A 15,972-nucleotide genomic window follows, 5' to 3' on the forward strand; every position below is an offset into this window, starting at 1 on the left:
TTCCTCAATTTTTGCATCCAAAGCAAAACATTGCTTTTCTTCATTTGGTTTTCTAACTTTACCAGTAGGTGGTACACCTAGGATTTCACAAGTTATATTTACTTTTTTATAGTTTGTTATTAGTCAATTTTTTTATTTGAACTATTAGTATCTGTTATTCAGTTAATTACAAATATCTTAAAGTAAGATTTTGGACACAATGATTTTCCTGTTATTGTGTTGATAAAAGAGCTTTTAATTTTAAGAACCATGCTCAAACATTATTTTTCTCAGGCCATTTACATTGATCAGTCAAAACATGACCACTGCCCACCACAACGTTGGATGCCACCTGGTGGCATTGTGGGCCTTTGATGCAGTAACGGAAGTATGTAAATGGAGCAAATATGGATTGGGGATCCCACTAACAAAGATACAGGCAGCAAAAATGGAGAAATCAATTCAGATTAGCAACTTTGACAAATGACAAATTATTATTATGCAGAGCCTGTGAAATAGAATCTTGAAAATGGCAAAGCTGTTGAATGATCACATGTTACTGTCATGAACATCTATGGAAAAAGGCATAGGGACAGTGGAACTATTACTAGGCACTAAATGGTTGGACACCCATGCCTCTTCACAGAATGTGGGGTTCAGAGACTTGTCTACTGTGTAAAATAGGATAGCTGGTGCTCTGTGGCGTCTCTGCTGGAAGATCACAATGTTGGTGTACACACAAGTGCTTCGAAGCACACCTTTCTTTGTACACTATAGAACATGCATCTTCACAGCAGACCACACCTATGTATTCACATGTTGATGCAACAACACCATCAGTTACAATTGTATTGAGCACAGGACCATCGGGATTCAACTGTTGATCAATGGAAATGTGTCAGCTCTTTGGATGATACACATTTTTGATGCTAGGTTGATGGTTGTTCCCACAAACACCGTCGTCAAGGTGAATGGCAGCTCGTAACTTGCAGTAACCCATGGACACAGGCTGGTGCTGCTAGTGGACTTCCGGAAGGTGTTCGATACAGTTCCGCACTGTCGCCTGATAAACAAAGTAAGAGCCTACGGAATATCAGACCAGCTGTGTGGCTGGATTGAAGAGTTTTTAGCAAACAGAACACAGCATGTTGTTATCAATGGAGAGACGTCTACAGACATTAAAGTAACCTCTGGCGTGCCACAGGGGAGTGTTATGGGACCACTGCTTTTCACAATATATATAAATGACCTAGTAGATAGTGTTGGAAGTTCCATGCGGCTGTTCGCGGATGATGCTGTAGTATACAGAGAGGTTGCAGCATTAGAAAATTGTAGCGAAATGCAGGAAGATCTGCAGCGGATAGGCACTTGGTGCAGGGAGTGGCAACTGACCCTTAACATAGGCAAATGTAATGTATTGCGAATACATAGAAAGAAGGATCCTTTATTGTATGATTATATGATAGCGGAACAAACACTGGTAGCAGTTACTTCTGTAAAATATCTGGGAGTACGCGTGTGGAACGATTTGAAGTGGAATGATCATATAAAATTAATTGTTGGTAAAGCGGGTACCAGGTTGAGATTCATTGGGAGAGTCCTTAGAAAATGTAGTCCATCAACAAAGGAGGTGACTTACAAAACACTTGTTTGACCTATACTTGAGTATTGCTCATCAGTGTGGGATCCATACCAGATCGGGTTGACGGAGGAGATAGAGAAGTTCCAAAGAAGAGCGGCGCGATTCGTCACAGGGTTATTTGGTAACCGTGATAGCGTTATGGAGATGTTTAGCAAACTCAAGTGGCAGACTCTGTGAGAGAGGCGCTCTTCATCGCGGTGTAGCTTGCTCGCTAGGTTTTGAGAGGGTGCGTTTCTGGATGAGGTATCAAATATATTGCTTCTCCCTACTTATACCTCTCGAGGAGATCACGAATGTAAAATTAGAGAGATTCGAGCACGTACGGAGGCTTTCAGACAGTTGTTCTTCCCGCGAACTATACGTGACTGGAACAGGAAATGACAGTGGCACGTAAAGTGCCCTCCGCCACACACCGTTGGGTGGCTTGCGGAGTATGGATGTAGATTTAGATGTAGAATCCACAAGCTTGTACAGGCTTGCATGTGAACCTTTAGAGACTTCAAGCTACTATCTGCTATCATGAGGAAATTTTCGGCAGAGGGTTTTATCAACAAATGATCATTGGCTGCTTTAATTTGTTTTATTTAAATTATTTAGTTGATATCCTTTATTCAATTTCCCTAGATATCACAGATATTAAAAAACATATTTTTGTCCCAAACAGTGGAAAATACAAGGTGGAATAAGGACAGTATTATGAAAAGGATAATTGCTGCTCTCCATATAGGAGAGATGCTGAGTCGCAGATAGGCACAACAAAATGATTGTCAAACAAGTAAGCTTTTTGCCAAAAAGGCCTTCATCAGCATTAGACAACATACACTGCACACATTCATGAAAACACAACTCACAAACACATGGCCACAGTCTCTGGATGTGTATGCCTGGCCTTTGTGTGTATGCATGTGTTGTCTATGTCTCATGAAGGCCTCTTTGGCCAAAAGCTTACTTGTTCAACAGTATTTTTATCAATCTTATCTGCAGCTCAGCATCTCTGGTATATGGTGAGTGATAGCTATACTTTTCTTAATATTTTTGACTCATATTGATAGGTTTCTTTCATAGTGTACAGTTGAATCACAAATTTAGATTTATACTTAAGTTTGATATCATAAAGATCTATTAGTCTGTAATTTTCAAATTTTGTTTGGTCCTTTAACAAAGATACTACCACGAAAAAATGAAAAAAATCTGTTTTTTTAAAAATATTGTAGTTTTTGTTAGTGAAGGCTTCTCACCATTGACACTCTATTATACATAGTGTAAAAGCACAAAAAAATATTAAGGCTGAGAAATTACCCCATAGAAAAATGCTGTTCAGGAATTGAACTTCTTTAATTTGCGGCCATTATGTTTGAGCTGTCACAAATATATTAAGGAATGCAGTCAGCTAGGTGGCAGTGATTTTAATTTGTGTGCCAATGTGTGCTGAACTAAATGCTTTTTATTTGAAAGGCCTAAGACAGCCCAGTACTGAATAATTAAAAAAACATAGATGCTTGCAAATGCCAAATAAATAAATAAATAAATAAATAAATAAATAAATAAAACCCTCACACCCTAAAGCAAAAATGATAAACAATAAACAAATTTTCAAAATATATTTGAGTCCACTAAATGTTAGGAAATTCACCCAGCAAATATCACATTTTTCTAGTATGGTCAAGAAACCAATTATTTTTCTCCTAGACCACTTGGGTCACTGGTATGACCCAAGGATAATGTGGTGGTGGTGGTGGTGGTGGTGGTGGTGGTGGTGGTGGACAGGAGGGAGGGAATGATGGGGGGCTGGCAACAGAGGGCATTCCCAATCATCATATCTGGTGTACAGAGTTTTTATTGATTAACTATAATTGCATCTCATTAATTCTGTAGCCAAATGGTACCAGCTTTATATGTTTTGTAAAGTGCAGGGCTTTGCATTTATCTACATTAAGAGCTGGTTACCAATCTTTCCCTGAGGCTGATATTAAATGAAGATCTAAATTGACATTACTTCATTTTTCATCATCTATAATTTCTTAATAAAGTGCATCACGTGTAAAAAATCCTCAGATTGAAGTCAATTTTTGAAGTCATTAAAGTATAATAACTTGAACATCAACAATCTTTTTACACTTCTCTGAAGCTCTATAGATTAGGCTGTTCAACCCCCAGGTGGACACAGGCACCGTTGAAAAGGGGTGGTGGATGGCTGACATAGACAGTGCTACAGCAGACCGTAGCACACGTGATCATACTCAACTTGCTAAGTGCCCATGGGCAGGGTTGGCCAATAAGCTCCTGAATGTGCAGAATGCATGCAATACGGCTGTCTGGCAAGCAGCTTGCACTACCTGTGCCTGCCTGCAGATGCAGTGAATGGTGGGCACGGATGCCCTTATTCCATGGTGCAGCATTGGAAAAGCCTATTCCGCATATTACTTCAGTATCAGTAGATGACTCATCATCTAGGATAATGTGTTGCATCAGGAAATTTTTGAGTCAGTCTCATACCTGTTTAGATATTGCATATTCTTTCTTTAGAAAGAATCAAAATCTCCTCAGAGCAGCTGAACATTTTTTCCTGTACATAAAGCACTGAGGATATTATGTGTGAAGAGCACTAGTTTAGCTTCAAATGATCAGTTGTTTTGGAACCCATGCTCAGTTCAATGGATAAAGTTATTTTGTTCGAGATACATCATAAAGTTAGAACTCACGTATGTATGTATGTATGTAATACATTAGTATTCTGCGACATACAGGTATGAGTGGTATAGGATGATAGCTCTGTGTATCTGTTCTACTTTCTTTTTGTAGGTGAGTGTGACCTGTGTTCTTTTCCTAATTGGGTTTTAGCAATTTGGGCTGCTTCTTAACATAATTCTTAGTGCTGGACCAAACGAGGTGGCACAATGGTTAGCACACTGGACTTGCATTTGGGAGAATCATGGTTCAATCCCACGTCCGGCCATCCTGATTTAGGTTTTCTGTGATTTCCCTAAATTGCTTCAGGCAAATGCTGAGATGGTTCCTTTCAAAGAGCACGGCTGACTTCCTTCCCCATCCTTCCCTAATCCGATGAGACTGATGACCTCACTGTCTGGTCTCTTCCCCCAAAACAACCCAACCCAACCCAACCCTCTTAGTGCTGGTGTGGCTATGGAATGATGTCAACATTCCTTCATTTCCCTTTTTGAAGAAAGATTTTAAAGCAGAAGTCACCAGTTTTGCTCATGTTTCACTACTTTCTGCTTTAGTTCTTTTCTCGTTCACAAGTTCCTGGAATCTCTTTGCCTCATTGACAGTCTTTATATACAGCCAGAATTTCTTGTGTTATTTTCCTGTGGTGCTTATTGAAGACTTCGTGCATTGCCCTTTCAATTAACATGTGTTTATCTGGATTTCTGATTTCTTTTGTCTGTATTATGCAGTAGGCACTGCTTCTGAAGAATCTTGCTGATATTTTTTGTATAGAAAGGGGGAATCTGTGCCATCTTTAATTATCCTGTTAGGTGCATATTTTTGTACAGCTTGGTTGATCATGTGTTTGAACTTGAGTTATATTCTCTGCCTCAATCCATTGCTTCTAACTCCTGTCTGAGAAATGGGACAACATCATGTTTAAGATTTTATTGATCAGTGTGCCATTATGTATAAAAATGTTTGCCCTTTCTGTGCCATCATTTTTTAAATGTTTGTTTTGATATTGATTATGAAGCACTAGGAGTTTATGACTTTGCCAGTTCACATTGTAGATAAAAATGTCACTGGGTATTTGATGTCTGTCTCTATTTGACTCCTAAACAAAATGAAAACAACTGCTAATGCATTGTAAAATTTGACTGTGGTGTGACTGATTTGATAAAATTGATATGGAAGAGAAATAATAATTACAGCGTAGTGTATGTAGACAGCTTTGAGCCTAAAACTAATGTACTTCATATTGGAGTGAAAAATGCCTCATTTTCCAGATTTTAAAAGGAAACAATATTGATGTGTTAGCTTCAATTCGTATAAAGTAACATGTAACCTAATATGCACTGAACATAAATTACGACCACATTCTTCATGCAAACTCCCTGAATTAACTGCAGTAGGTTATGTAATTTAGAAGTATTGTAATAATTGTAATCAACAATTGAAAGATAGAGAATTCGTTATCTGGCTGTACTGTGGGACAATAAGATGAAAAAGAATACATTTTTGACCATGTAGTATAATTAAAATCACTTGATAAAGACTGAATTGCAAATAAAACAGCTGGATGATTTTCAATATTTTTATTGTAAGTAACATTTTTACCAAAAAATTGTTTCAGTAATTGATGTAGCTTTGCTTTATTTAGATAAATTTCTTTTTTAGAGAGACATGAGATATGATGCAAAATCTCCCAGTACTTGGCTCTCACCTGCCCTGTGCAGCCTGCCATATTGACAATGGTCTGCATGTACCTACAAAACAGTGTACACCCCAATAACATGACATCCAAGCAAGAACTGTGTTTTGACATTTTTAACAGTAAATTTTGATGTTGTGTATTTAACCATTTGCATTATTATTCGTACTTTAAAATCTTGTATTTTATAGGTCTTGAATACATGTCAAAAAGAAAATGGCATGGTCAGCACGTGAAAGTGGAACTTGCAAAAGAAAGCTTTTTGGACCGATTGGCGAGGGAAAGACAACAGCAACAGTCTGTCGTAAAACCAATTCAGATATCTGCAGGGATAAATCCTACAGGAAACTTTATACATAATGGAAGTCAAGATGATGAGTTTGTGCAGACGTGTAATTTCAAAAAGGAAAGTCAGGGAAATGCCAAACAATCAAATGTTGCAAAATTTGAAACTGAAGACTCAGGTATGGGCACTTGTGAAGTGAGCTACAATAAAAAATTACCAATGTTTAAGGGTATACTAAGTTCTTATGCAGAATTCAAACCCAAGTTAGAAGAAACACAAGTACAACCATCTTCACCACTAAAGAATGTATCAGAAAGTATGAGGAAAGGAAGCAAAAAGAAGGGTAATCTGGAAAATAATTTATTTCCTGCCAGTGAAAACATTCTTGGGTATCAAGAATCGAAATTTAATATCTTTAATTACGAGCATAAGAAGCAGAAAGTCCAGGATGACCAAATACAATTAAAAGTTATAAAAAATAGAATTGTTCCAGAAATAAAAAGTTTGAAATCTGAGGAAAAGAGATTAAAATCTATTGAAGAAAAAAGAATGTCATTCAAAAATCAAGTACAAACTGTAAAACGAGCTTTAGCTGCTGTGGTAAGTACTGCAACTTCTTATCTTCAATTTCTATAATTATTTCTGTTATTATAGTGTTTTAATTTAGCCAGTTCAGTAATCAAATATTTTTTTAAGATTTTAATGTTCTTAGAGCACAGTTTCAGCAGTTCATTGCCATATAATTGTCTAATCTTCCTGTAACTTGTTTTGTTCTTGTAATCATCTGGTGTGCAATGTGTTCACATATTTCAGTTCTGACAAGAAAAAGAATGCCATGTAATGACAATGGCTATGAAATGCAGAACCAAATCTATAAGAAAAACTTTTTATGTTTGCAAGTGCAAATAAGCAGTTACTAAATGTTATCAAAAGTGGAAATGAGGGTATTGTCTAAAATTTGACACATTTTGAGGGAGTTGTGATCAGAGTTTAATATAATAATCTGCTACTCTCAGGGTAAAAATCTCATACGACATGATGAAGGATGGAAAAAACTAATTCTGCCTTATGGTTTACATATGGAAACAGTGTAATAAAGGAGATTGTTACCCTCATGTTACAGAAATGAATTTCAAGCGATAAACAAGGAAAAGCAACTCATGAATCTGTAAGGAGAGATGTGTGTGTTACCTCTTCAGTCTTCTTCTGGCAGACAGTAGTAAATACTGTCTTACAAGGAGAGGTCCCCAGTGGTGGGAAAGACTTACTGAAACCGTCTGTGTGGTTATGTAGGTTAAGATCCCAGGTATCACACCCTACAGCCATTTGTTGTGGTGGGTCTTCATTTGCAACTAATTGATGGAAAAAAAATCCAGAATTTCTCATGACACTCAGTAACGTTAAATAAGTCCTAACACCTTGTCTGGTTGTGCGGTGTAATGGATACGGTAATAGCTTCACATCCAGGAAGTTGTGGGTTTGAATCTTGTCAGGTGCAGTAGTTTTTATTATTTTTAAATCTTTATTGGAATGACTGTGATCATCATTTTTGTTCAAATTTAAATGTAATTTTTTATTTCCATTTATTTGTCACATAACTTTAATCATAATATCAGCTTCTTCATTTACTCTCATTTTTCCTCCTCTCATTCTTTTTCTACTTTAAATCTTTGTCCATGAGTTTTTAATTAATTTTATGTATCCATTTCAATTTAAATTATTTTGTTTTATCACCATGTTTTTTCGTCCACATTATTGTGTTTATTATATCTCTTTCTCATTTTACTTGAATTTTGTTTTACTTATGAACCCTTCTTTCATTTAAATCTTCAGCTACCATATTTTGTCCATAGTGCAATAGATGTTTAGGTTGTGTTTCATGTGTTTATATGAGGATTACCATACAAAAGGAAATTGCACCTCATAATAAAAAAATAAAAAAAAACATTGTTCACTCCATTGCACAGACAGGATAAACAGATTATTTTGTTCTTTGTTTTTTAACTGACAGATCAGAATTTTCAAATAATTGAATATTTAAATAATTAAATTCATATTCACAAAAATCCGACTGGAGAAAGCATGATACAAAGAAAGAATAGAACAAATGAAAAAGTTCATATGGTGATTAAAACGATATGACAAAAGAATAGAAATAAAAAATTGCATTTAAACCAATTAATTGAATAAAATAATGATCAAAATCACTTTGATAAAGATTTAAAAATAATAAAAACTACTGTACCTGAAGAGTTTCAAACCCATAAGTTCCTGCAAGTGAAGTTATTATCCTGTCCACCACACCACACAACCAGTCAAGGTGTTTGGACTTCTTTCATGTTACTGAGTATCATGCAAAACTCGGAATCTCTTTTTGTTCCATCAGTTACTAGCAAACGAGGGCTCTCCAGGGCAAATGACTGCTGGGTATGATATCTGGGAGCTCACCATATATTTGGTTTCAAAAAGTTGATCCCACTGCTTGGGACCTCTCCTTGTTTGAGAAACTTGGACAGTAGGTTACATTTCTTGCAAAGTATTCCCATGGTCAATACTCCAAACAATCAGGAAAACAATGTATATTCTCCTCTTCATCACAAGGGCAGAACAGATGCTTTAAATTATAGATTAGCAATAATAGCTTCTGTCATTTGTAGGTTTCTAGGACACATTCAAGTTCCCAGAGAGTGAAAAGCTTAAAATGTATGAGCATACATTGTTTATCTGCAAATACTGAATCAATTGAATTCACACTGGTAGAGCCTAGTAGATTGCTGAGTGTTCATTAGAAACAAAGTCAGTGCCCCAAAGAAGTGTGCGAAGACTATTTTTTTCTCAGTGTGAGTGAAAAACCATAAAATTATGATACAGGTTTGCTGGTCAATACTTAATTTCAGGTGGTGAAATTTTTAGTTCTGCATGACCACATATAAATGAGCTATCTGGTATCATGAGCTGTACATTTAGGTTGTTTGTTGATAATCTACTTGTCTACTGAAAATTATTATTGTTTAGTACAGCACCTATAAGGAAGTTCAGAATGATATAAAAAAATCCACTTAGTATGGATGACAGTTTGCCTTAAATAGCTTAGCGCCCATTAGTTGTGAGCATTATTTTTTGCAATTTCATTCATTACATAATTACATATGCAAGCATAATTTTACAAAATTATATGAATGTGTAGTACATCAGCAAAGTAGACAAGCAAAAGCCTAGTGTGATATATTCATTACTGTGTGCTCAAATGTAATTTAAAATTTTCACCCATTCAGATTAAAGGCAGAGACAGAAGATATTCAGTAGTGGGTTGCTAATTTTGTTCAATCAGTATGAAAATGTTTGTTTTTGGAGGCTTTACATTGAGAATATTTAGATGAAAGATGATGATTCATAAAGTGCTTTGGTCAATTTTAGATCACCAATATTCAGAATAGAATGCAGGTGACTACTGTCCCCGGTGTATGGAGGGTGAGTTGGGAGGAAAGATACATGCTTTGAGGGACAATAGTGTTGGTGATTCAGAACAACAAACTTCAAATGAACATATACCCTTTTCTCAACCATATATGACATACACCTGTTTGAAAGTTATGGGTATTAGTCATGCTGAAAGTACATTTGATGATGGGTTACCAAAGGAGTATCCTCCAAGTATTCTGGCAACACATTTTGAAGGAAATCCATTAAGATGATTATCTAAAACATTTGGACTAATGAGTCGGTCAGCAACAATACTACACCACACGTTGATTGAGAAATGTCATTGAAAATTTATTTCCACAGTAGCATGTAGATTTTGACCTGCCCACACATGAGAGTTGTGCATGTTGTTGATGTCATTGCAGATAAATGTTGACTCATCAGTGAACAGAATCTGTGGAATCACAGCATTCCATATGAATGAGCTGACATCAGCAACACAGCAGCTGTGTACAGGAGCAGGAAAATGCATTGCAGTTGCCATTGAACTTTTTTAACATCTTTTGTGAGGAAATGTACACAATGAAACAAAACATAAGATCACACTGTTTCATTACTATCCTCTTCATTTGTGCTGTTCTCCGTTGTTTTCATTAGTTTTCACGTAAACTATTGAGAATAGGACATATGTTCACAAGATATTTTTTGCTCAGAATCACAAATACTATCAGCCTCCAGAGCTTGTACCTTTTTTCCTGACTCATCTTGTATAATGCATGATGTCTATAAGAGCATGATAACAGAGGTTAGTGCACATATAGCAACATACAGCATGTTCTACTGTGTTAAACTTGTTGTTGAAAGAGTGAAGGGAATGAAAAATAATGGTACCAAAACCATCCACCATGCACAGTACAGAGGCTAGTAGTGTGTGAATCTAAATATTAAAAAATTCAGTGGAGAATCCAGGATGGAACAGCAGCAGTATTATGGAAAGGATAGATTGCTACTCGGCGTATAGAAGACATGCTGAATTGCAGATAGATATAACAGAAATATTTCTAAAGTAGAAAACACACACACACAATCACACAAGCACAACTCACATAAAGATGACCATTGTATCTGGCTGCTGAGGCCCAGCTGCTTATACGACTGCCTGATGAGAAAGCAGACTGTGGGTGTTTGGGGTAAGAAGTAGGCTGGTGTGGAGAGGGGAGGGATAGCAGGTAGAGGTGGGCAAAATGTATTGCTACTTGGGGTCAGCATGCAAGGATGTAGTGGGATAGAGTAGAACTGCTGGGTGCAGTTGGAAGCTTTCCTTTTTTTTGGGGGGGGGGGGGGGGGGGGGGGGAGGAGGGTGAGGGAGGGGAGGAGAAGAGGAGAGAAGTAGAAGAGGGAAATAAAGACTAGTGGGTGCATTGGTGGAATAGAAGATTGTGAAATGCTGGAATGGAACCAGGGAAGGGGATAGATAAGTGGAGGACAGGGACTAGTAAAGTTTGAGATCAGGATGTTACAGGAATGTAACATATATGACAAAAAGCGTTCCTACCTGTGCGGTTAAGAAAAGGTGGTGTTAGTAGGAAGGATCTAGATGGTGTTCACTGTGAAGCAGTCATTGAAGTGAAGCACATTGTCTATGAAGCATGTTCAGCAACTGGGTGGTCTAGCTGTCTCTTGGCTACAGTTTGTCAGTGGTCATTCATATGGGCACAGAGCTTGAGCAATGCCATGCTCTTATAGAAGGCAGCACAGTGGTTCCAGCTTCCCTTGTAGATCACCTGACTGCTTTCACAGATGGCGCTGTCTTTGATGGGGTAGAAGATGCTTGTGACTAGACTGGATAGAGTAGAACTGCTGGGTGCAGTTGGAAGCTTTCTTTTGGGGAGGGGGGGGGAGGGAGGAGGGTGAGGGAGGGGAGGAGAAGAGGAGAGAAGTAGAAGAGGGGAATAAAGACTAGTGGATGCATTGGTGGTGGTGGTGGTGGTGGTGGTGGTGGTGGTGGTGGTGGTGGGAGGATGTAAGGGACAGGTCTTGCATCAAGGTCCATTGTAGGGATATGGGCCATAGGGCAAGAAGTTGGGAGCAGGGGTGGAATCGATATGGTCAAGGATATTGCGTATGTTATGGCAGGTGGTGGAATACCTCTGTGGGAGGGGTGGAAAACATCGCAAGTGCACCCAGCAGCCCTACATTGTCCCCACCATGCCCCTGCATGCTTTCACAAGCAGCACTACACCTTCCCACCCCTACCCTGCTATCCATCCCCTTCCCTATGCTAGTTTCCTCCTTACCTGTACCACCAACAGATTGCCTTCCCACCAGCCACAGTTTATTGTATGCAGTCTGGCTTCAGCAGCCAGAGACAGTGCTCATGTGTGTGTGAGTTGTGCTTTTGTGTGAGTATATGTGTTTTTTTTCTACTTTAGTAGGAGGCCGTGTGGCTGAAAGCTCAAATGTATGGCAGTCTTTTTTTCGTGCCTGTCTGCAACTCGACATCTCATCAATATGATGAGCAACATAATATTGTCGTTAAATGTAAAAAATATTATAAAGAAATAAAAACCACTCTTAAATCCATTACTTCTGAAAAAAAGAGTTGTTTGTAATTACACATGGATATCTTTTCCTCTACAGCAGTACTGAAGAATTCATTAATAGCAAAATTTGTTTGGTGAAGGTGCTGGTGGAATTGTAAAATGTTGCAGACAAATAACAGTAATTAGTATCTTGGTTTGCAAGAAGCAGAATGGAGATGGAATAGACATGATTTTTAAATCTGCCTGTGGATTTCCGGAAACAATGTCTACTATTTTGCATAAATAGCTATAAAATTGAAAAGTATTCAAGCCAACAACTTTGGTCTATTTATTTTATGTATTTGATTCTGTTACAAACTGTCAACTGTTCTGTTAACAGTTATAATCTTAATGGTTAATAAATGACAGTTAATTGCAGTAAAATTATATACATTCACTTGTTCCTCATTTCATTTTTGTTTCACAAAAAATCCTTATATTTTTCAGGATGCTCCACCAAATAAAAAAATTATTTTCAGTGATAATGAAATGTCTACTGTACATACAGATGATGAAAATGATGATGGTGAAAAGCCAGTTGACAAGCCATCTACACTCTTTGACGATGAATCATCAGATGATGAAATAAATGACTTCAAAATAAAAGCACAGTTTGAAGGAAGAAAAGGTCAGAAGGTAATTTTTTAGTTTGGTTTTCTGCAGTGTAGCTCTTCATTTTTCCTGCATTTTTTAGGTGAAATTTTTATAGTTGATGGCTATACTTGAACTAGAAAACATACAAGAGTAATTAAATTCGAGTTATGAACAGTCATCTCTCACAAGCAAATAACTGCTTTGAACCCAGTGACTAGTGTCTTTTTACAATGAATTTCCTAAAGGTTCTTGGAATAATAGTAATGAACAGACATTATCTACACTTTCAATTGCAACCTACTACTGTGTTTTTTTTTTTTAATGGGAACAGAGATGGGATACACTGGCACGTTGTAGAATTGACGTGTAGATGAACAACGGTGGTGACATAGATGTAAGTGATTAGAACTTGAGTCTCATAGCATGTCAGGTTATTATGTAGCTTGTATGTAAAGAATTAGAACAGTATATTGGCTCAGTGTTTGAGACCCCACTCTAGCTTGAGCTAGACATTCCTCCTGTTGAGAAATTTAGGATGCAGATATTATGGAATATCACTAACTTAAGGCCCAACATAGAGAAGGGAGTTATTCTCAGATCAGTTTCATTCTTTCAAAGCTACTCTTCCGTTTTGTTGATGTCCTGCATGGTGTATGTTGTATGAATGGAAAAGGCAGTGGGAAAGTGGAGAGTTAATACCTGTGAAAGACAAGTGTTAGCATATTACAACCATAATGAGTGCATGTGTAGTGTAGCATTATGCTTGTGTCATTAAAGGTGATGAAAGAAAATGGAGAGGGTGAAATCTGCTGCTAGTACATAGAATTCTTCTTTTGAATAGCATGAAGGGGCACCGAGTGCTGCAACCTGCAGTAATAAGTCAACACTAATCAAATATTACTGCAACTTAACTCCCTGGATTCTTGCACCTATGACAAATTAGTCAGCAAGAGAATAAACAAAGGAGAAGGAATTAAAACTTGGAAGTTTCAGAAGTTCAGCATCCATCTCAGGATGTAGTCGGTGAGTTTTCCACAATAATGTGAACAAGTTCAGTGTGTTCAACATGACATAGGCCACAGTAGCATAGACATCCAGAGGAAATGTTTCCAAGTTTTAACACCTGCAGACGAGCACTGGTAACATAGTCCAACTGCTGTGGTAGTACAGTAGAGCAAGATGATGAACTCAGCAGAGTACAATGATGCCATATTCTTGAATATAGTGGCAGTTGTGGTGAGAAAATTGTCTGCTCTGCACCCAATTGTACTGACTTCTTCATAGTGCTCAAGGCAGCCAACTTATGTGGAATATAATCTCTTCTCATGAGCTACTTTGGAATGTATCAGCACAAATATTGATGAATAGACTAGATTTTCACCTCTCCTCTCCTTGCTAACCACATACTGGCAATTGAAAGTACACAAGCATACATTTTTCACCTTGACTATGAGGATGAATGGTAAGTTTTTACCACCTGGCACTAGTCTGCTGCCAGTTGATTGTACTCTGTTCATTGTAAGAATGATCCTGATGTAGCCAAACGCTTTCACAGTGGTTGGTCACTGGCCGTAGTACACAATCATGGGTGGTGTTACGCCAGTGAAATCTAATTATGTGTTAGATATTTTGTGTTATACTACCACTAATTCCCTCCTGTGGGTCCGGCATTTAGAATAGACCTGAGGTATTCCTTCCTGTCGTAAGAGGCGACTAAAAGGAGTCTCACATGTTTCGGCCTCTGTATGATGGTCCCTTGTAGGGTTTGACCTCCATTTTTCAAAATTTTTCCGATGAGCGAGCCAATTGGGGAAGGGCACCTTACATGGTGCATAGTGTCTATCATGCGCGGAGACCTCTCTCATCCTTCTTCGATGTGGATCTGCACTTCCACTCATTTTTCAGCTGTTGGACGAGGTCACCCTCCTGGGTGTGTTTTCCTCCATCTTCTGTGCAGTATCGCTTTCCGCGCTGTCAACGATGATGGACTTTTTAGCTCGTTTGCGCCTGACATCCAGCACGGTAGCCAGTCCGTTATGGTGGGGCCTCCATGTACCCTGTTGCTTGTAGCCCCCTGATCACACAGGGATCGCTCTGCTGATGCCTAGATCGTTAACTCCCCACTTATGCCAAGGAGTAGATGCCAGTCACTGTGGGGCATCAGGACTCCCTGCAATGGCCTTCCTGCCAGGTGGTCTTTGCTGGGGCTGGGTGGCACCTGTGGAGAGGGCACCTGGTCGGAGTGGTTGGCATCAGGGCAGATGACACGCCATGAAGCGTAGTATGCCATCTCATGCTGGTGGTCAAACACCAGCAGTCTCTAAGCAGTCAAGGTCTAACTTCAAAGTAAGAAATACGACCCCAAATTGTTTCCCCCCTTGGCCACACTATGGGAAGAATGCCAGGCTAAGGATGGCAGTGAAGCCTATTCACACCCGTACCTCGTATGTACTAGAGTTGATGGGGAATCTTTCTTGTCAGTGAAACTTCAGTTTCTTGTGTATCATTTTGAGGACAAGTTTGTGGAGGTGAAAGGCTTGTCCAAAAAGCGGTTGGGGGTTGGCCTTGATCAAACCAGCACCCTCTGCCCAGTCAAGGGCACTACTCGCTTGTGACAATCTGGGGGATGTTTCTGTTTCCATCACGCCCCATAAGAGCTGAAATATGGTCCAGGGTATCATATTTCTCAGGGACCTTCTACAGTCTCACGATGAGCTGCATGCCAATTTAGAGCAGCGAGGTGTCCATTTCATCCGGCGTGTCCACCGGGGCCCAAAGGATAATCAGGTTTCCACCGGTGTCTTCATCTTGGCCTTTGAGGGTGACACATTACCCGAGAAGGTCAAGGTGATGGTATACCGCTGTGACGTAAAGCTCTATATCCCTCCTCTGATGCAGTGCTTTAAGTGCTGGAAGTACAGCTGTATGTCTTCCCGCTGTACTTCCAGCATTAACTGTCAGGATTGTGGATGTCAACGGCGGAGAGCACCATTCGCCTTGCTCGCCAGACTGCAGGACAGTAATGGAATACAAGGCCCTGGACCGACTGACCTACAATGAGGCTAAGAGAAAATATGAGAGGCTA

General features: G+C 38.7%; 1 protein-coding gene across 7 annotated transcripts in view; it reads left to right on the forward strand.

Annotated features, from left to right (window-relative positions):
- The window catches only part of LOC126272628 (nucleolar protein 8), a 79,858-nt gene that overhangs the window by 31,502 nt on the left and 32,384 nt on the right, over nucleotides 1-15,972 (forward strand). For all 7 annotated transcript variants that reach the window (XM_049975591.1, XM_049975592.1, XM_049975589.1 and 4 more), the window contains 2 exons: nucleotides 6,194-6,888; nucleotides 12,741-12,929. In XM_049975591.1, the coding sequence (XP_049831548.1) occupies nucleotides 6,194-6,888; nucleotides 12,741-12,929 (884 nt within the window). The remainder of the gene's footprint in view (nucleotides 1-6,193; nucleotides 6,889-12,740; nucleotides 12,930-15,972) is intronic.

The sequence above is a fragment of the Schistocerca gregaria genome, chromosome 5, assembly GCF_023897955.1.
Source record: "Schistocerca gregaria isolate iqSchGreg1 chromosome 5, iqSchGreg1.2, whole genome shotgun sequence".
NCBI lineage: Eukaryota > Metazoa > Arthropoda > Insecta > Orthoptera > Acrididae > Schistocerca > Schistocerca gregaria.